At 26.8% G+C, this 21,663-nt stretch overlaps 11 protein-coding genes across 11 annotated transcripts; 5 read left to right on the forward strand and 6 right to left on the reverse strand. All coding sequences in view use genetic code 12, as the record gives it.

Annotated features, from left to right (window-relative positions):
* Positions 1–46: 46 nt before the first annotated feature.
* On the reverse strand, positions 47–6,127 carry BFA1 (Bfa1p; the record flags this gene model as incomplete). The annotated part of the gene is made up of 2 exons (XM_051761550.1): positions 47–1,272; positions 1,636–6,127. 2 exons carry the CDS (start codon positions 6,125–6,127, stop codon positions 47–49), a joined length of 5,718 nt encoding a protein of 1,905 aa, XP_051621602.1.
* Positions 6,128–7,507: 1,380 nt separating this feature from the next.
* Positions 7,508–9,088, forward strand: KGF54_001207 (uncharacterized protein; the record flags this gene model as incomplete). The annotated part of the gene is made up of 1 exon (XM_051761551.1): positions 7,508–9,088. One exon carries the CDS (start codon positions 7,508–7,510, stop codon positions 9,086–9,088), a length of 1,581 nt encoding a protein of 526 aa, XP_051621603.1.
* Positions 9,089–9,328: 240 nt separating this feature from the next.
* KGF54_001208 (retromer subunit) lies at positions 9,329–10,177 on the forward strand (the record flags this gene model as incomplete). The annotated part of the gene is made up of 1 exon (XM_051761552.1): positions 9,329–10,177. One exon carries the CDS (start codon positions 9,329–9,331, stop codon positions 10,175–10,177), a length of 849 nt encoding a protein of 282 aa, XP_051621604.1.
* Positions 10,178–10,223: 46 nt separating this feature from the next.
* On the reverse strand, positions 10,224–10,859 carry KGF54_001209 (CCR4-NOT core subunit; the record flags this gene model as incomplete). Its single annotated transcript, XM_051761553.1, has 1 exon — positions 10,224–10,859. One exon carries the CDS (start codon positions 10,857–10,859, stop codon positions 10,224–10,226), a length of 636 nt encoding a protein of 211 aa, XP_051621605.1.
* A 160-nt stretch (positions 10,860–11,019) lies between these two features.
* HBR1 (nucleoside-triphosphatase) lies at positions 11,020–11,907 on the forward strand (the record flags this gene model as incomplete). Its single annotated transcript, XM_051761555.1, has 1 exon — positions 11,020–11,907. One exon carries the CDS (start codon positions 11,020–11,022, stop codon positions 11,905–11,907), a length of 888 nt encoding a protein of 295 aa, XP_051621606.1.
* Positions 11,908–11,971: 64 nt separating this feature from the next.
* On the reverse strand, positions 11,972–13,330 carry CTA9 (Cta9p; the record flags this gene model as incomplete). Its single annotated transcript, XM_051761556.1, has 1 exon — positions 11,972–13,330. The coding sequence occupies one exon, from the start codon at positions 13,328–13,330 to the stop codon at positions 11,972–11,974; it is 1,359 nt and encodes a 452-aa protein (XP_051621607.1).
* Positions 13,331–13,929: 599 nt separating this feature from the next.
* TRS20 (TRAPP subunit) lies at positions 13,930–14,472 on the forward strand (the record flags this gene model as incomplete). Its single annotated transcript, XM_051761557.1, has 1 exon — positions 13,930–14,472. The coding sequence occupies one exon, from the start codon at positions 13,930–13,932 to the stop codon at positions 14,470–14,472; it is 543 nt and encodes a 180-aa protein (XP_051621608.1).
* Positions 14,473–14,530: 58 nt separating this feature from the next.
* Positions 14,531–16,405, reverse strand: KGF54_001213 (uncharacterized protein; the record flags this gene model as incomplete). Its single annotated transcript, XM_051761558.1, has 1 exon — positions 14,531–16,405. The coding sequence occupies one exon, from the start codon at positions 16,403–16,405 to the stop codon at positions 14,531–14,533; it is 1,875 nt and encodes a 624-aa protein (XP_051621609.1).
* Positions 16,406–16,554: 149 nt separating this feature from the next.
* KGF54_001214 (uncharacterized protein) lies at positions 16,555–17,253 on the reverse strand (the record flags this gene model as incomplete). The annotated part of the gene is made up of 1 exon (XM_051761559.1): positions 16,555–17,253. One exon carries the CDS (start codon positions 17,251–17,253, stop codon positions 16,555–16,557), a length of 699 nt encoding a protein of 232 aa, XP_051621610.1.
* Positions 17,254–17,826: 573 nt separating this feature from the next.
* On the reverse strand, positions 17,827–20,001 carry STB5 (Stb5p; the record flags this gene model as incomplete). The annotated part of the gene is made up of 1 exon (XM_051761560.1): positions 17,827–20,001. The coding sequence occupies one exon, from the start codon at positions 19,999–20,001 to the stop codon at positions 17,827–17,829; it is 2,175 nt and encodes a 724-aa protein (XP_051621611.1).
* Positions 20,002–20,254: 253 nt separating this feature from the next.
* On the forward strand, positions 20,255–21,619 carry KGF54_001216 (N,N-dimethylaniline monooxygenase; the record flags this gene model as incomplete). Its single annotated transcript, XM_051761561.1, has 1 exon — positions 20,255–21,619. One exon carries the CDS (start codon positions 20,255–20,257, stop codon positions 21,617–21,619), a length of 1,365 nt encoding a protein of 454 aa, XP_051621612.1.
* Between the last annotated feature and the right edge of the window lie 44 nt (positions 21,620–21,663).

The raw sequence follows: 21,663 nt of genomic DNA on the forward strand, positions 1-21,663 counted from the left end.
AAAGGGTATCATTTATTTAAATCATAAATCATTATATTTACTATTTTTACTCTTCCATAACCATTTTCCTTATTTCCCAATAATAATCTGTTTTAATTTCATTAGAATCAATAAACCAATGATTAATCTTTCTATCAATTTTTTGTTCCTCTTTAACAAATTTTTCAATTAATTTTTGGTTCAATTTATGATTTGTAGTTCTTGTAGGTGAAAGTCTATTATTACCAAAAGCATTAGGTAAAGTAGCAGTTGAAGATGTTCTTTGAGTATATTGACTTAACCCTCGTATGGGAGATTGTAATTTTGGTTCAATTAAATCTGGAATATCTAATATTTCATCTTCTTCTTCTAAATTAATCCATTTTAAATTTTCTTCATCATAAAACATATTGCCTTGCTTTTTACGGGGAATATTATTTATTTCACGTTTCGTTATTAATGATGGTTTATTATCAAATCTTATTAGATCTTCATCGTTTCCTTCCCATTTATTTAAAGTTTTATTGAATTTCATTGAATTTGAATTTACAATTTGAGCTGTTCGGTAATTTTTGAACTTTTTATTATGATGAGTTGTGGTTTTAGGTTCTTTGAATTTTTGTAATACTTGATCTTTCTCTACTGGTGGATTATAAAATGATGGGATTCGATCTAATCTGTTCTTGATCTTATTGTTAAAATTGAACGAACTAAAATTCTTTAGGTTGTGATTCGAATTTCTCATCGTTGGCATTGATTGTTTTGATTGTAAATTGGTTATTTTTTGTATACTTTTTTCTTCAAATCCATCTTCAAATAATTCATTATCATCTCTTGATATTTCTATAGTTTGTTCATTTTCTAATTGATCTAGTAAAGTTAAGTTTTCATTGGTTAATTTTTGCACTTTTAATGTTTGGTTGGGACTTCTTTTGTTGTAAATTTGGTTTTGTTGTTTCAATTCATTCTCAGCTTGCTTTTGTTGAGCAACTTTTCTTGCAATTAATCTTTGATTCATTTGTTGATATATACTTTGATTCTTATTGAAACATTCATCCCAACCTTCAAATTCATCAGACACTTCCGAGGTTATATCAGTATCATTTTCACTATATTCACTTAATCCATCTCTTGTTATTCTTTTACCACTTGATTTTGGAGATTTCGGAGAATTTGTTGATAATTGAAACAGTGGAGAATTATTTATATTTAGATTTTGTAATTTTAAAGTATTATAATCTATACATTCTATATCACCAAATAGTTCATCTTCTGTAAATTTCTGTAGTAGATCTGCTTTTGTCATTTGTAATTAGTTATATCATAGATAATTGTTATGGTTGTTCTCTTGTATGTTTGTTATGTCTTTGTTATTATTGTGACCAAAAAAGAAAATGGAAAATCAAAATTTCTAAAATCAATTTACACAAAATCAATCAGTACTAAAATTATGCTACCATTTGATTATTTGTGAAATTTTTGAAATTATTTGATTTTTAAATAAAGGGGGAATTATAATTAATAATAAACAAATTATAAACATTAAAATGAATAATAAAAAATATTTTATAACTTGTCTATTTCTTTTTCTTCTTTGATTTTGATTTAAGATTCTAAATGAAAATCTTCTACTTGGTTTTAACCAAAATAACATACTTGTATGTAATGAATCAACATAAGGTATGAATAAAATGGGAAACATAAAAAATAATAATAAATGATTTAATATAAAATCAAATGTAAATTTATTCAACTCTAATATTTTAATGATTAACTCCCTAACATTTTGAGTAATGACTCGTACCCCCAATCCACTTTTATACCATTTTCCTGACCACCAAGCTTTATTAACTTCTTCTTGTCTTTCTCTTGAAACACAAGTAATCAAAATAAAATTTGAAAGTACTCTATGAAAACTAAAAATCACTAGTAAAGCTCCAACTAAATGAATAAAGCTATAATTCTCCAACAAAAAAATCACTTCAATTATTAAGATATTAAACAAAATTGACAAGAAATGAGCCATTCCTGCAAAAAATGCTGGTGTCTTTTTAATACATAACCCAAATATAGGTGCCATTGTTAATGATAATACCCAAATAATTGCCAAAACCACCAAATTCATTGCATAAGGAGCAAAAATACCAATTGCTAATTTAAGTAATGGATTTTCCAACAGTAATGCAAATAAATCATTTTGTGAATGTAAAAATAAAAATGGAACCAAGTACAAAAAAACACTAATAGCTGGAACTACAACTTCTCCTAGTAACAAATTTATTGCTGTAGTGTTTCTACCCAGTAAATAACCTTCGTATTTCTCCCCAGTTAATCTTGATCTACCTGATTTACAAAACTGAATCCATGAACATTCCTTATATTTTGTATTACCTCTTGATAACCACCTAATGAAATCCCTATGATCAACAAAAAAGTCAATAAAGTTGAACTGATGTGGATTAAAGAAAAATGGTGCTAGACTTAATGACAAGATCGTAATTACAAACCAAAGTAATGCTGATCTTTTCACCGTCAAGACTCCAAATAAAATCACCAAAAATATTTCTGCACCATAATAAATTGATAAATTTGCATATCTTGAATATAAAGTGGCAAATGATACTCTAGAAATAGCAAATCCTCTACCAGTTGCAATATATTGAGCTTCTCCAAATACAAAATTATCTCGCAAAGCTCTTGAATAAACTTGACATATAAATACTTCAAAAAATGGTGACAATGAAACAATATGTAAGATTATTCTAAAAATTGATCTAACAATTCCCTTTTCAATTAGTTCTTGAATAATTAATGGTAAGAATGAAATGAAAAAGCACACAAAAACAGATAAAACAAATCTATCTATCCAATTCAATACCGGTCTCAAGTTATGACATCCAGCAGCATCAGTATCATCACATTCAACTGTATTATAATTCAATGATCCTAAATTAATAACTAGAAACATAAAAATTTTAACAGACAACATTATAGATAAATTATTAATATGAAATCCAGGATGTGCATAATAAAATGAAAGAAATTTATCAATTGGTAATTTAGTACCTAAATAAAAATATTCTCTTGATATTAGTTGTTCACCCATACCTGATCCAATTTTCTTAGTGAAATTTACAATTGACTGGAACCCCAAATCTCGACCTTTGCCACATTGATAATAATCAAAATGTTTGATTCTACCACCTCTACATGTAGCCGTTATACCAGCATATATATCTTCATTTAAATGTAAACCTCTTTGAGCTTTTGATATCCCACCTCTTGTTGTCATAAAAATCCCATTTAAGAAATCAGGATGTCCATAATGTAATTTTGATCCAATCTCACCCATTGTTCTTGCAAATAATGTGCCAAAAGTTTGTTCTTTACCTGCTGCTATATCACCTAAAATTCCTATATTTTGTGAAAATATAAATTCTCTAGTTCCCACAATAGCAACAGTTGATGTATGTTCATCATCAACAATTTCAACTTCCTCAAATTCAGTAAGTAAAGATTTTATTTTAAGACATTCTTCAATATAATTATCTTGATTCGAATCAATTACTTGAATATATTCACCACGATAATATATAATTGCATTATTTTGGTTATCTGATTTCCCATCACCTAGTATTGGATTTCCAGATAGACGAATTTTAAACTTTTTGTCATAATTCCCCTTACCATCTGTTTGAGAAACATCCAATAAAGTTGAATAAAACATTCCATTTTCTTCTTCTAATATTGCAACATTCAAATTGGGGTAATTTCTGAACAAGGCTTCTGCATCTTCTTCATAATCAACTGAAAAGTTTTGAAAATTTTGCATGGCCACTAATAAGGTGAATTTTCTATTGACAAATTCTTGTAATTCTTCTTCAATGAATAAATCATTTTCAACTTCAAACCCAATATTTTCACTTCTATACAAGATTTTTAAAGCTGTTTCATAGTTCATAAATCCAGATACAGTACGATATAAAGTTTGACACCTCAAAGCTGCCCATATCCTTGTTCTTAAGATATTATCAGGTGTTGAATCTTTAAAACCTACACAATAATAAGGTAAATCTTCATTCAATTCTTCCTCAATCTTATCTAAATTATGAATCATTTTACTATCTTGAACAAATGATCTCCACTCATTTGGATGTAATTGTTTCAAGTAGTCTAATAAACTTAATTTTGAGAAATTCTGTTCTTTGATTAAATCTTTTAATCCAATTAATATTTGTTCTGAATAATGAGGGATTAATACCGTAAAAGTTGGAATTGAAACTACTGGGAATGGTTCTGGCAAGGGACTTGATAAAGACTGAGCAAAAAATGTAATTCTTCTTTCCCATTCTTCTTCAATTCTTATCATTGAGTGAAACTTGAAAGTATTATCATCTTCATTAACAAAAAACATGGGAGGTTTTACAACATCATCATCAATTTCTTTCTGATATATTAATTTACTTACTTGCTCAACTGATAATACATGTTCTCTAAACATTGATATTATAATACTATTCCATATCTGAGAAATCACCAAAATTAAGTTTTGAGTATCACCATAATAAATCTTGGTCAAAATTCTATCAGGTAATTTTGAAAATATATTCCTCCATGGGGTGAAAATTGAAACTCCTAGTGAAAAAGATAATCCAACTGAAAATAATACATTGCAAATGACGTACCACAAATAGGTATCTAAAAAGAACAAGATCAAATCATTGAAATAAAATAAAATTAATGTAAATTTTGGTTGAAATTGACACAAGAAATGACTTTCATCACAATTTAAAACAATAGTTGATAAAATTTGAATAGGATCTTTTAACGATAAAATCAAAAAGAAATAAGATTCTGAGAATTTTGCAATGAATACTCCAATCCAAAGTAAAAATGAAAATAATCTATTTCTTAATTTTAATTTTGGAAATGAATTTGAAAAAATCAGATTAAAGCTACCAGGAGGTATAATTGATAAATAGAAAAATGTTAAAATTGATACTGTAAGCATTATACCTGATATAACATTACCTCTATGAGAATAACTATCCCATGGTTCAAACCCCAAAACATAGATTATTGGTCCTGAATTAATAGCAATTAGTAGGAAAAACACTAATAAATTTTTAATATTATTTGTTCTAATAAATAAAAATTCAGAAATGGCTGCAAAAAATGAAATTAAAGCGGCTATAACTCCACCTGCTGAAACAATTGCTAATCTAATATGTAAAAACGATTCTTTTTCGGGTTCGTAATCTGGAGTGTATAATGAAGGTGAATTAAATGACATAAAGTACCAAAACACTGAAACATGAATAATCCATATTCTACTGAAATTATTAAAGACATGAATCCAAGTTCTTCTTTCTCTATATGTTTTTGACATTGATTTTTTCCAATCGATTGAGTGAATATGTTTATACCGTTCATGTTTATTTAACAGATATAACTTACTTCCATCAGCTAATTTCAATTTATATAAACCTTGAGGACTCCAAAAATGTTGATTTACATCATCATAACCAATTGTTTGAGAATGATCAATTTCTTTTCTACACCATTTATCTTCGATCAAGCAATATTGTTGATCTCTTAAAAATTTATAAATTGGAGTTATAATTTTGTCTAAATAATAATATTTATTGAAATCTGGTCCATTATAATCTAGTGCACATTGAAATATAAAACATAAACACTCGGGCATAAATCTAATATTATTTGCTTCTCCCCATATTAGCAAATAGAGAGCTATCTGTTGAACATAATCCTCATCTTTAAAGTCTTTAAATTTTGAATTCCAATCATCAAGACTGTATTTTAATTTTTTGACTTTCGTCTTAGATTTTGGTGTCCAATTTTCTTCCACATCATATACAAGTTGTGCTGCAAAATACCATTTTCTAAAATTTGAATTTAATCCACCTATATAATTTAAATGTAAACTTTTCAAAGCTTCTGAACATGACATTCTACTTGATCTTGAATCTAGTTGGGTCATAAATAGATCAAATATATTTCTTACGTTATCATCTTGAAATCCAAATTTTGTTGATAATTTTGTGAAGATAGTCAAGATATTCTCAACCGAGATTGTTGCACCATTTTCTTCACACCAAGCTGGATATTGAGTTGATTTAAAATTCATCAAAACATATACTGAGTAGATAGAGGGTTACATGCAAGAAGTCAAGAGAAATTTGAAAGATCTAATACCATCTTTATATTTTGCAAGAAATATCAATTATGGAAATAACAAAAAAAAACCATATAAAATCAAATCATAATGCTCTCAGCAGGATTCGAACCTACGATCTCCTCATTACAACAAGTGAGTTGAAAATTTTACTAGTGAGGTGCCTTACCAACTTGGCCATAAGAGCTAATTTTAGCAAAAAATTAAACTGGTTTTTTAAGTGTGTCAGGGTTTAAAAAATTTTACTAACAATTTGTTATGCTCTGCAAAATTGTTTTCTGGCTAAAAGTACTGGTAAGTTAGAGTTATATTCATGTCCACGGGTTGGTTGAAAGTTTTTGTCTGTTTAAGGCAGAATTTGAAGTTTTTGCACTTGAAACCTACTTATACATGATGTGTACTTTCAAACTTTTTGGTCTGAAATTGAACTCAATTTCACTATTTTATCACGTTTCCCAGTTCCAAAGGAATGAAAATTATATGTAAAGAAAACGTTAAAACTTTTTGGTGCCTTCTATGACACTTCACTGTCAATCCAAAACCCTTGAACTTAAGACTTTTTCATTTGAAAATCCATCAATATTTCTAATGGTTGCAAAATAAATTTGAATGTGAAAAATTAAAAAATATTTTTTTTTAAGTGACGTAATGAAAATTTCAAATAAAATTTAATTTAGCAAAAATAAAAAATCTAAGAACAATAAGAAAAATATCAATTATTACATAAATAAAAATATGAAATTTTTATAAGATGTAAATTATTTGAAACCCATAAGACGTACGTATTTGATGAACCTTTTATTGAATGCGCTTGATCAAAGCGTTACTTTTATTGTATCAGTGAGCACGAATATAATCTAATAACTGGTTCGTTCTGCTATTAGATGAACCAGCCGCATCGAAAGAAATTTTTCAATCAAATTTTAAAGTTTTGTGCTCGTAAACTTATTTTTAATCAAAGTGCTTTTTATTAAAAAGTGTTTCGAGGAAATAATAACAAATACATATAGAGATGATAATTCTTATTCGTATTATAACATCTTAATAAAAGAATAACTTATTACATATTTGCAATTTAGTAAGTCAGATTTAACCTGTCAAAAAATTATTATTATTTAATTTTCAAAATTTAGAAGTATTATAATAATAAATTAATTTGCTTTTATACTTTTGTATCATTACTCTAAAATTTCAGTTACAAAAATTTTTAATTTAAGTAAAAGCAAGGACCAAAAAAAAATTTAATATCATTACTAAACTAATCAATTGACTATATCTTTTCTATTCAGACTCTAGTAAAGTCCTTAGCTACTCAAATTCAATTCAATTAAGATGAGTTATAACAATAACAATTATCCACCTCCAAACTATCCACCTTCAGACCAACCAAATTATAATCAACAACAACAAGATAATACATATCATGTACAACCAGATATGGAAAGAATAAATAATGATTATAATCATAATAAAACAGATGAAAAATATCCTCAACAATCACAAGATTTTGATCAAAGTTTTAAAATTGAAAAACCAAGATTTAATGATTGGTATTTTACCATATTTTTTTTATTAGTGCTTGGTGGATTTATTGCAGTTGCTGGTATAGTTTTAAATGCTTTAAGAAGTACTTATGGTGATCAAGGTTCTGGGATTTATGGATCTTCCGATTCTTTTACAATGAATAGAAATACTGTGATATTATTTGCATTTGTTTTAGTTTTATCAATTGTTTTCGCAGCTTTAGGAATTTTATTTGTAAGAGCATTTGCTAAAACTTTCATCATTGTTGCTTGTATTTTGAATGTTATAATGTCAATTGGTACTGCTATATTTTATTTTGTTGAGCATTATTATAGTGCAGCTATTGTCTTTTTGATATTTGGTTTATTTGCAGCTTATTGTTATTGGAGAGCAAGGAGTAGAATTCCTTTAAGTGCAACAATTTTAAGAATAGTAATTGATGTTATGAGACATTATCCATCAACTTTAGTTACAGCTTTTATTGGGTTAGTTATAAGTGCTGGGTTTGGTGCTTTATTTAGTGCTGTGATTGTTGGTACTTATGTTAAATATCAGCCAAATGCTGATAATACCGGATGTCAAGTTGGTGGTGGATCATGTAGTAATTCAAAATTAATTGGTATATTGGTGTTTGTATTTTTTGCAGGTTACTATATTTCAGAAGTTATTAAAAACACTATTCATGTTGTTATTAGTGGTATTTATGGAACTTGGTATTATCTCAGTAATAGTGATCAAGGTGCACCAAAACATCCTGCTTTATCAGCTTTTAAAAGAGCAATTACTTATTGTTTTGGAAGTATTTGTATGGGTTCATTACTTGAAGCTATAATTCAATTAATTAGACAACTTATAAACATCGCTAGATCACAAGTTGATTCATTAGCTGGTCAATGTGGTTTAATAATCTTAAATTTTATTGTTGGAATTATTGATTGGTTAGTTCAATATTTCAATAAATATGCTTATTGTTACGTTGCACTTTATGGTAAACCGTATGTTAGATCAGCCAAAGATACATTTGATTTATTCAGATTCAAAGGTATGGACGTTTTAGTAAACGATATGTTTATAAATGTTGCATTAAATTTCTATTCATTATTTGTTGCTTATTTAAGTTCATTATTAGCTTACTTATATTTAAAATTCACAAAACCAGGTTATAATTCAGATGGTGGTTATTATGCACCAGTAGTTGCTTTTACATTTTTAATTTCAATGCAAATTTCTCGTATAACTTTAAGTGTTATAACTTCAGGAGTAGCTACATTTATGGTTTGTTTAGCTAAAGATCCTGAAGTTTTACAAATGTCTCAAAGAGATGAATTATTTAATGAAATTCAAAGAAATTATCCCCAAGTTTATGAAAAAATCACAAGTAATCATTAAACTATAAAAAAAAGGCTATTTGATAATCACTAATTTTTAATTTAATATACATTTGTTTTATTGTAATTGTTTCGACTTAGCTCATCCAGAATGAATCAATAACGTGAATAATTTACGACCCATGGATTGGTAGCAGAATTTATTTGCGGCTTGATTAGTTTCGTAATTTGACAACTAAAAATATCTAACTCTAGTATTCTCCGATTAATACCACTCCAAATTTGATCACTCAACTACAACATGTTGACATTGGCAATTGGTGACTTATTCATACCAGAAAGATCAATAGATCTACCACCAAAGTTTAAAAAACTATTAGCACCTCAACCAAATAATTATCCAACAAACAACAAAATAAATAAAGTAATATGTTTAGGCAATATAGTAAATTCAACCAGAACACTAAAATTTCTTTATGATATATCCCCTCAATTTGAAATCATAAAGGGAGAATTTGACAATCCAAACACTATATCTCAACAATTACAATTTATAGCTGCTGAAAGAAACAAAAAACCCCACACCATAAAAATACCAATGTACAACAAATTCAATCATGATAATTTGAAAATAGGATATACAAACGGGTATCAAATAGTACCAAGAGGTGATCCATTACAATTGAGTGCAGTAGCCAGAGAATTGGATGTTGATATTTTGATATGGGGTGGAACTCATAGAGTTGAAGCTTATACTTTGGATGGGAAATTTTTCATAAATCCTGGTAGTGCAACTGGTGCTTTTAGTTTGGATTGGCCAGAATTAGATGAAGAAGATGAGGAAGAAGAAGAAAAAGATACAAAAGATAAAGATGATAAGGAAGAAGATGCCAAAGAGGAGGTAGAAAAAAAAGGAGAGTCAAACGAAGAACAAAAAGAAGAATTAAAAAATGACAAAGAAGAATCTGGGAAAGAAGAAGAGTCAAAAGCTGCAGATGATAAAGATATCCTTTATGAAGTAACAGAATTAAATACAAATATTCCATCATTTTGTCTACTAGATACTAATGGATCAACATGTATATTGTACATTTATACATATTTCAATAACGAAGTAAAAGTAGATAAAGTTACATATACAAAAGAATAAAACTCAAAAAAAATTAATAAAAATGATATAATGATAAAGTAATTAATCAAGCTTGTACAGAACTATAATGTAATACAAATTCTTTTCTAATTTTTTCCCAATTATGAGGATCAAAAAATATATATACACCTTTTTCAACATCTTGACCAATCAATATAGGTTCAACATTACTATCTTTTGTTAACCATACTTGAATATCTTTATGATATCTCCAATTTCTTGCAACTAATTCTCTTGCTGCATATTCTTGTAATGTATCTCTTGGTTTCATATAAAAAATATAAAATAATGTTTCATCTGTAAATGATTGGATTTTTGATTCAGTATTTGTACTTGAAGTTATATCAAAATTTGAATTTTTTATTGATTTACTTTGTAAATATTTTGGAATATGAAAATAAGGTTCAACTTCACTTCGAGAAGTTTCAGACCATGGACTTGATAAATTTTTTAAAATTTCAACATCTGTAGATAAATCTAAACCACATTTACTTATATCTTGACCTATTGCAAAACTTGTAAAATCTGATTGTTCCATTCTTACTAATGATGATAGTCCTTGTAATCCATATTTACCTAATTCATCAGATTCATTCGGTAGACTTGATTGTGTTTGGGGTTGATGTGAGTGTTGTGTGCTATTTGTCGTCGTCGGTATCGAGCTCGTACTTGTTATAGTCATTTCCTTTTTTATTACTAATAATTGTTTGGTGTTGATTAAATTAATTTTGGTGTTTTGTATTTTAAATTTTTTTTTCTTTTTTTGTAACTTAATTGTTTCAAGATTATATCTTTTTACAACTTTTCATTAAATTAGTATAGTTATAGCAATAACCAAAAACATGTCAAGAAGATTCGAACCAAATATTATAATAACAGGAACACCAGGGTGTGGAAAATCCTCTCATTCACAATCATTAGTAGATCAATTAAATCAAGACCTCAAAGACTTAACTACACATTTTAAACATCTTAATATAAGTGAAATTGCAAAAGAGAAAGATTGTATTGAATCATATGATAAAAAATTAGATACTCATATAATTGATGAAGATAAATTATTGGATACTTTAGAAGAAGATTTGAGGAAAGGTGGTATAGTAATAGATTGGCATTGTTGTGAGATTTTTCCCGAAAGGTTAATTGATTTAGTTATTGTTTTGCGATGTGATAATAGTAAATTATATGATAGATTATCTAAAAGAAACTACAAGGATAATAAAATACAAGAGAATTTAGATTGTGAAATAATGGATGTTATTATAAATGAAGCTAAGTCAAGTTATATACAAGATATTGTAATTGAGTTAAGAAGTGATGAAGTTTCAGAAATGGAAGAGAATGTAGATAGGATTTTCTCGTGGGTTAAAAATTGGTTAATTGATCATCCTAAAGGTGTAAGTAATGAATTACCAGAAATAAATTCAAACGGAGATGTAATAAATGATAACGATGAAGATGATGAAGATGAGGAATTTGAAGATCAAGATGAAGAATTTATAAGTCACACAAAAAGTGATTATCAAGATGATCCAGAAGATATAGATGATGATGAAGTAGAAGATCCAGTGATAAATGTAAAAAATGATCCAGCAGAAGTTGAAGAAGGATTAACAGATGAACAGAAATATGAATTAGAACAAGGACAACAAGAAGAAAACGAAGAGTATTTGGATGATGAAGAAGAAACTAATAATGCAATGGAACATGATGAAGATGTAGCTGAATAAAACAGAAACATTCACAAATTTATTGTCTTTATATACACATATACATTAGAAATTCAATACACCATTATTTTTTATTATAAACACCACCATCTTCAAATAAATCAACAAATTTCTGAACTTTACCAACTTTAATAAATTTAAACTTCTTATTTTGCTTTATATAAGTAGGAACAACAGAAGAATCAGAATTATACGCATATTCCAACCCATATTTTTCATCAGTATTTATCATTGATACAGAATGACTTGATGACATTCTTGAAATAGATTTTCTTTCTTTTGTTGGTGAAAACAGTTGTAATGAATGTTGATTTGTTAATTTACTTTCTTTTGGATCTGTGAATTCAAATTTGTAAGATTGTGAGTCTTTTATTGGGGATGATGAAATTAATTTTTTAGGTGAGTTTCTTATCTCAACATCATCGAAATAGTTGTCATCATCATCATTTTCCTCAAATGATACTTCAATCAAATCATCTAAATGAATATGAAGATCTGTTGGGGTTATTGGTGATTGTCTTGAAGAATGAGTTATAGAAACTGCTTGTTGTTGTTCTTCTTCTCCCAGTGATATTTTAATTTCTTCAGTTATTAAATGTTCATCATCATCATCATTATGTCTTAGGTTACTTAAATTATTTATAAAAATATTTGATTTCAAATTAAATGATTTTTCTTCAATTGAAACATCACTAAATCTTCTTTTAAATTCATCAATTAATGTTTCATTTGAAATTAATGAATCAATTTTATAATTTTCATATTCATCACTACTAATTTCATCATATTCTAAAGTTGAGTCACTCATGTCTAATAATATATTGTGATTATCGTTTTGATCATTCTCCTTGTTTAAATCTTCTGATAGGGTTTTGTAAATGTATAAAATGTAATTTTTCAAATCTTGTATAATATTACTATTATGTAGATCAAAACTTTTCAAAATTTGATATTGTTCATCATCTTCAAATTCTAGTTCTTCTTCGTCAATTTGATCTATAACCAACTTGAATTTAATAATAAAAGTATCATTTGTAGTTAATGCATAAGGATAAATTTGTTTATTAACTTTAATCTTTTCAGTAATTATATCTTTTAAATAATTTGAACTTTGATAATTTTGTCGTATTATAAGTTGGTTACTTAAATAATTTGAATTATTTGTTGATGATTGTACAATTGAAATCATTTTTTTATTTAAACTTGTAATTAAATTAGTTGAACCTCTTGAAACTAATGAATTTAAATTTAGATTTAGCGAGATTTGACACTTCTTATTTGTATTTTTATATTTTGACTTTATTATTGAATATACTAAATTAGCTAATTTTTTGGGTATATCTGAAGAATGAATGAAATTTGGCTTAATTTTTTCATTTGATTCCATTATACGTGATTGTTGATTATCGAATTTAAAAGTCATTTTAGGTTTGGTTCGTAAGTGATAACAATAACAAAATGTTATAAATATTATGACCCTATAAATTTTCAATATATTATTATTATTAACTTTGATTTAATTTTCAACAAGATTGTTGTATATGAATAATTGTGATAATAATTAAATATTATAAAATGGGTTGTCTTGACAACAAGGGGGAAGAATCAATAAAAAAAAAATTTAGTTTCGTGGTTGTAGTAATGAAATGTTTCTTAAAGCATAAAAATTTTTATTCGCTTGAAGTAGCAGGAATATACTTGGACTTTCAAATTCAAAGCAGTTGATGATTGATATATAATTTGATCTTTTGATATTTAGATAATGATATAGATATTAGATAGTATTGTGTTAATACAAAATTTGATTGTACTACTTTCTTTTTTATTTTTTTTTTAACATGAAGAATTTGTTTATTTATTTTTTTTTATTTTGTATTTTTGTTTATTCTTATTAAGTGAATTTTCAAAACAAACTGGAGCTACCAAATACAATCAATTAAAAAAATCATTTAATATTTACACAGACGTATCTATTGATGGTAATTGATCTGATTATATTTTTTATATAATTGATTAATAATAATGTCATCTTATTATTTTGTTATAATAGGAACACAAGATAATCCAATATATGAAACAGAATTATCATCATCATCTTCAAAAAATTCTAATTTATCAAATTCATCATCATCAAATTCATCAATAATTAATACTACATCAACAACAAATTCATCAATTAATAATAGTAGTAATACATCATCGACTGCTAATAATTTAAATCAGTCGAATTTTCCAACATCAACAAGAGAAATATTACCATTTATTGCAAATGCAAGTTTAGATTTAATAGAAGATCAAATGTGGTCAACTCAATTATTAAACTTGGGGAAAATAGATCAATTTTATAGTATATTTATAAATGCTTATTTAACTCAAGGTAATATAAAATTTATATTATGTCATAATAATACTACAAAAGATGAAAATTCAATAAAACTGTTTTTCCAAGATATTAATGAATTGTATGTTAAAGTACTAATGAATCCCTTTTATAATTTAAATGATTCTATATTAGTACCTGATTTTGATAATAAGATTAAATTATTAGCTAAAAAATATTTATAGAAGAAAAGGATATGCATTAATTAAAGGAGACTATATACAATTAAAGAATTATCAAAGATTATTTAGATTCTTCTTCAGATGGAGGATTTTCCAAAACTTTACCAGTTTCAATTTTATAATTTCCATTACCTTCATCAACTATTATTCCTTGTGATTTTAAAGTATCAAACATATCTTGTGGAATCCAACCACCAGTTGCATTAAAAGGAGAAGAAATAGTTTCTAATTGATAATCACTTAATTGTGATTGATGATTATCTAAATAATTTTCATCATATTCAATTGGGAAATTTGAATCTTTAGTATTTACTAATTCATTAGCAACATATGATTCCCACATTGCTTGTAATTGAATTATTGAACCTTCAATATATAAATAATCTTTTGGATTTTTCAATTCTAAAGCTTGTAAATATGGAGATCTTAAAATTTTTATATGAGGAGATGCAACAGCAATTAAATTATGTTTATTTTTATTTAATTCCATTTCCCAAATTCTTTCATTTCTGGTTTTAAAATACATGAATTCATATTGTTGTTTTTCCATGGGATCCATCTTGTCAAAATCTGGTATATCTTCTTGTAAATTATAAATTTTGGCTCCATTATAAGCTATGAAATTTGGATAATTGTTTAATATGAATGGTTTTATTGTTGAATTTTCAAAATCAATGAAATAGTATTGATTAGTTGGTGTTTCAATTACATTTAATGGATCTAAATCTGGGATATATAATCTTGGTTTAAATAAATCTTCGACATTTTTTATAGATTTTGAATGTGAATTTATCAAGGATGGAGTTATTTTCTTGAGATGTTCAAAAGTTTTGATTTGATTTTGTAATATTTCTTTGGATTCTTTTATATCTCCACCTGATTTAGATTCTAATAATGATAATTTATTTCTGGCATTTTCTAATTCAATATCAGATACTGATTCCATTAAATTTATTGGATTTGAAGCATCCCAAGGTCCATTATATTGATCTATAACTTTGCTAGATAACAAATTTTTATCCTTTGTAAACACTTTTTCAACACTTGGTCCAATTCTCCATCTATCTTTGAATTCTTCATTTGATTCATTGTCATAACATAATTTAGATTGTAAACTTGGTTCAACATCATTATAGAAATACAAGGACCCAAATTGATTAAAAGTAATATTTAAAATATCATCTTGAAATTTCGCAATTGGTACAATTACTTTTTTCAAGTTTTCCTCAGATTCTGGAGAATCTGGATCTAATGGATGCCATTTTTTCATTAATAAATCACCATCAATAAATTCTTGTAATATAAAAGGTGATTCTAATTTATTAGTCTTGTTAGTTCCATAAGCCAATACTTTAGGAACTTTTAAATTCAATTTTAAGTTTAAGAAATCACTTGTTGCTACTTCACTTTTGATTTTGGAAGATATTGAATTATCAGAATCTAATTTATATGGAATTCTTAATACTAGATTTTTACCTGTATTTAAAGTAATTTTATAAATTCTATGATGTTTTCCTTCATGAATTGATGCAATTGATTTTACAACTAATTTATCACTCGTTTCTCCCAATGTCTCTTTGGTTAAATTATTTTCTAAAATGAATAACCCATCTTTTTCAATCGGTTGTGAAAGTTTTACATTTTCTTTTATATGTAAATCATGGAAAAATGAAGATAATCCTTCAATTGAAAATTTAGTTTGACGTTGTTGCTTTTTCAATTTATCATTTTGTAACCATGAACCCCAAGTATATTGAAAAAATTGATTTCTTTGAGGATCTTTTGAATCTGATAATTTTGTAAAAACTTCTTTTGGTTGTGATGCTGAAGGTCCTTCTGTTGCAAATTGTCTAGAAAACAATGAGGTGACTCTTGAAGTTCTGGCAATTGAACTTGATCTTGCTTTCAAACCGTTTCTAGCAATCCTTGATAACATCTTGAGCTAATTCAATTGGGTTGTAAAAAAAGTTGCAACCAAAACTTAGATTTTCTATTTGAATCTGAAGAATAGAGAAATAAAGAAAAAAAAAACTAGAAGGTACAAAATGTAGTGGCTATCACGTGAATAATCACATGACTCAAAACTTAATCATCTATTTGAATACTATTACTATTACTATTAATACTATTTGGATAAATTGAGGTTTGATGTAAACTTATTATACTTGCATTATTACTATCATAAGATTTATTTTCATCAGGTATTACTTCATTACTTTTCTCTTGATTATTATAATCTAGTATTGAATCATTATCTTCTAATTGTTGTTGACTTAATTGAGATTTTGATATAGGTTGATGTAAATATTGTTGTTGATTATTATTATTAATTAAATTTGTTGTATATTGATTTAAATGATTATTTCGATATAATCTTCTACCTTCTATACCATCTTTTGTTGCAGTAGTTGATAAACATGAAGTAGTAGAATTTTGAGATAATGGTCTTAAAAATGGATCATTCATAAATAAACTTGTATTTGTTTGCTGATCAATTGATGAATTATCATCTATTATTAGATTTGAATTTATTTGTTCTTGATCATCTTCATCATTATATTCATCATTTAATAGGTTGTTCTGATAACTTGAATTAGTAGATACTAATGATATATTTGTTGTTTCAACAAATTTTGAATCCTTTATTGGTTTTGTGAATTTTGATTGTTCCAAATTTTTTAAATTTTGTTCCGTTATTTCATTAGGATTAGATCTCAAAGATTGTTCAACTTGATTCATTTTATTAATGGTTTTGTTAATTTTAGATTTGTTATAATTAGACATCTAGTATTGAGTAATATATAAACTTTATATAAATTTGAGATGAAAATAAATACTTTATATGTTGAAGTTATGTAACATTTACATTGGATTTTTATAGCAAGTAACAATAATAATAAACTTATAATAAGATTAAAAAAATTTTTATTCTATTATAATAAGTCAAACGTTACTTAAATATAAATTAATATAATAAATTTTAATTACAGTAAGAAATCATTAACAAAACTTGGTAACAAAGTGAAATTACCGAAATTCTATAAAGATTTATGAATCTATATCATTAATTAATCAATTAATAAGTTACAAGATAAAAAATCAATTTGAAACAATAGAAAAAAAAAAAAAAAAATTCAGCAAATAAAAAATAAAAAATTTATGTTTCATCACCCCACATAATAATTTTATTGTTAACAGTACTGTATATAACCTGCTTTATTACTACTTTGGTACCTTAAAAAGTTTACTATATACACTACTAATTTGTCTTAAAAAATGTACAATTACAATCATTACAATTATTACTATTATTTAAAAATTTATCAATTAATCTTATCAATTCTCTTTCTGGTTTTTTCAACTTTCAAATCCATACATATATTGACTATCAATAAATAAATCAACAGAATGAACATTTAAAATTTCATGATAAGAACTTGAAGCACCTAATAATTCTTTTGATAAATTATCCATATCTGTTGTATGACCATCAGTTAATGTAATTTCTAATAATTTATTTTCAATTTTTTTAAATACTTCTGAACATTTTTTAGCAACTACCCAATCACTACCAAAAGCTTGAAAAATTTCTATACAATAACATATTTCAGTTTTAGATTCCATTAAATCTATTGCCCATTGACATAAACAATATAATATAGTTGTACAAACCATTAAGAATCTATATAATGTTGTCCAATTTAATGGTAATGATTTTGATTTAAATAATTTATATGTAGATGATAAAGTTTGTAAACATGCTTTACCTAAAGTATCTAATATATTTTGCAGTGGATGAGGATTTAAATATGATGGTCTATATAATAGGATTAATAAATGATTATATCTTGCAGTAAACCATGGAATTGAAGCTCTAAAAGCTAATGATTGTTTTGGTTTTTGTATTGTATGTTCCAATTCATTTGCTTTTTCATGCCAATTTTCAATTTCATCTCTTAATTCTTTTAATACATTTTCACAATATTCTTCCTTAGTAGTGTTTGAATTTTGGAATCTCTTACTCATATTTACCGAATGAACTTTTCTTAATATTTGACCTTCAATTTGTCTTAAATGTATAACTAATCTATAAGTGGTTATATCATCTAATTCCTCATCATCCAAAGTTTCTGGTAATGGTAAATTTATATCATCATCATGTAATGCAACTGGTCTACCTAATGTAACTGAAGTTAATCTATCTATAGTATAAACTGACCATAATAATCTTGTTCTCATTTCAACTTGTCTAACACTTAAAGTATCAGCTTCTTGTTTTGATAACGTTTGATTCAAACCTAAATGAATAGCCATTCTTGCTAATTTACCAGCAATTTCCCATGATATAAATTCAGCAGGATTGAAAAATGAATATAATGCTAAAAGCATTAAATTTTTCATACTTTTTAAATCATTTTTTGAAATATTATTATGTACACTCGTTAAAGCCATTGATACAAAATATTCTGATATTCTTTTATCTCTTGTTATAATACCTGATCTTTCTAAATGTATTGATCCAATAGCTAGTACCATATATAATACATATTGATCATCAAATTCCTCTAAAGAAGCAATACCAGTTCTTGAATCAAATAAATTATTAAATTTTATCATAAATTCATTTTTATTTATAACTGGACATATTCTATATGTGTGCATAAAAAATGCATTCATTATTCTGGTTAATAATACTTGATCAACTATTGGTGGAATTATACTAACATTTGAATTTGTTTTTATACCAACTGCTCCATACAATACTTTCGAAATTTGTTTGGGGTAAGCATCAAAATTTGGAGCTCTTGCATCTATTGAATTTAATGTTGGAGGGGGAGTCGGGAGAACACTGAATTGTGATTGTTGAGACTGGTGTGACTGCTGAGATTCGTGAGAAAGTTGTTGAGGCTGTTGTTCTTGCTGCTGCTGCTGCTGCTGCTGCTGCTGCTGCTGCTGCTGTTGTTGTTGTTGTCGCTGATGTTGTTCTAGCTGCTGATGTTGCTGTTGCTGTTGAGATTGTAAAGGTGGAGGTATTGACTGTTGAGTTAAAGTAGATCTTGTATCCGAATGTAGTGGTTCAATATTACCATAAGTTAAAGGGAAATTATTAAATTGTTGAGTAAATCTATTTGGTGGAGATTGATCAGTATTATTATTCATGATTGAATTTTCCAGCATACTAGGACTAGCAGTATCAAAACTTATGGTTGGAGAATTTGAACTTAATATAGGGTGTTGTTGCATATTTGAAACACCAATTGAATTATTATTGTGACTCGTATTATTATTTTGATGTTTTTCCTTTTTTGTCATCCTTGGTTTCCTAGGAATATATAGACATTCTTCACCTGCTTTATCACAGTTTGTACATTCTGGTTTTGTCTTGCTACATTTTTTCTTTAATTTCCTACACCTTAAACAACTTGTTAATTTCAATTCTTCTTTTACATCTTCTGAAAATGAATCTGATGTACCATTTGATAATGAATGTTTTTTAACTCTGAATTTGGTGATTGTTGGATCATTTGACATTGTCGGATTAATTGTTGACACTGTTATTCTCCAAAATAAAAACAAGAAATAAATGTATAAATATGATCTATAAATTATTTTTATTATAATCGGAATTATCATCGGAGTCTGATTGGTAGTTGCGGAATTATAATAAATTCATTTTATAATATCGCTATTCCATAATACTTTATTATATATTGAGAATCTAACTTACGATTATTTTTTGTCAAAATATTCTTGTTTCACCAACTCCTCAAAGTGACTGTTTCTAATGACCAAAGATCAGCCAAGATATGAAAGGATAGCTATAATAGGAGGTGGACCGGGTGGATTGGCAGCAGCAAAAGGTTTAGCATTAGAACCAATTGAATTTCAAACTATTGATTTATATGAAAGAAGAGATAAATTAGGTGGTCTTTGGTATCATAATGGAGATAAAAACCTAATCCATCCACCAATTCCCAATTCAGACCCAGATTGTCATGAAATTGTTGATAATGGTGCAACTGATGAAGATATTTATTTTTCTGCAATTTACAAGTATATGGAAACTAATATAATTCATAGATTAATGCAATATAGTGAACTACCTTATCCTCCGAAAACTGCAACTTTCCCAAAAAGACAGGTAGTGTATAAATACCTTCAAGATTATGTTGAAACCATACCTGATAAAGTAAACGTCAATTTAAACTCCGAAGTTTTAGAATTGAAGAAGAAAAATGATGAATGGGAGTTAAAAACTAAAGACAATACCAAATACTATGATGCTGTAATTATAGCGAATGGACATTTCAACGCACCATTTATACCAGAAGTAAAAGGGTTGGAAACTTGGAATTCCAAAAAACCCGATACCATATTGCACTCAAAGAATTTTCAAGATCCAAATTCATTCAGAGATAAAACTGTTTTAGTCATTGGTAATGCAGCAAGTGGTGTTGACATTTCTACACAAATTAGTACAGTTGCCAAAAAGACGATAGTTTCAGTACGTGACTTATCAAACAAAGGTTTTGAAAATGAGTTGGTGAAATATATTGGGATAATAGAAGAGTACGATTATAAAAATTCATCAGTTAAAACAAAAGATGAAGTTGTTGAAGACATTGATTACGTCATTTTCTGTACTGGATATCTTTATACTATTCCGTTTTTGAAACCAAACACTGATATAATAACAAATGGACGTCAAATTCATAACATCTATAAACAAATATTCAACATTTATGATCCATCACTATCATTTATGATAATAATGCAACAAATCTTACCATTAATATTAGCAGAATCTCAACTGGCTTTAATTGCAAGAGTATATAGTGGTAGATACGATTTACCTAGTACTGAAGAAATGTTAAAATCCTACCAAAAGGAATTAAAAGAGAGAGGAGAAGGATCAAATTTTCATACATTTGGGTATCCAAAAGATTGTGAGTATGGAGAAATGCTACAAGCACTCATTGATAATAAAAATTTAAGACATCCTGGATTAGTCGCACCAATTTGGGATAACCAACTTGTTGAAGATAGGCTGCAAAGTAAAGATATCAAAAATAAAAGATTAGAAGAATTAGTGGAACATGTTAAAAAACTAAGATCTGAAGGGAAGGATTTTGTATTATTGGATCATTAGTTAAAAACTCAAAATCACATGGTAGCCATAAATTTTGGTGATCT

Source organism: Candida jiufengensis (assembly GCF_024610255.1).
Source record: "Candida jiufengensis strain CBS 10846 chromosome Unknown scaffold6, whole genome shotgun sequence".
In the NCBI taxonomy this organism is placed as follows: Eukaryota; Fungi; Ascomycota; class Pichiomycetes; order Serinales; family Debaryomycetaceae; genus Lodderomyces; species Lodderomyces jiufengensis.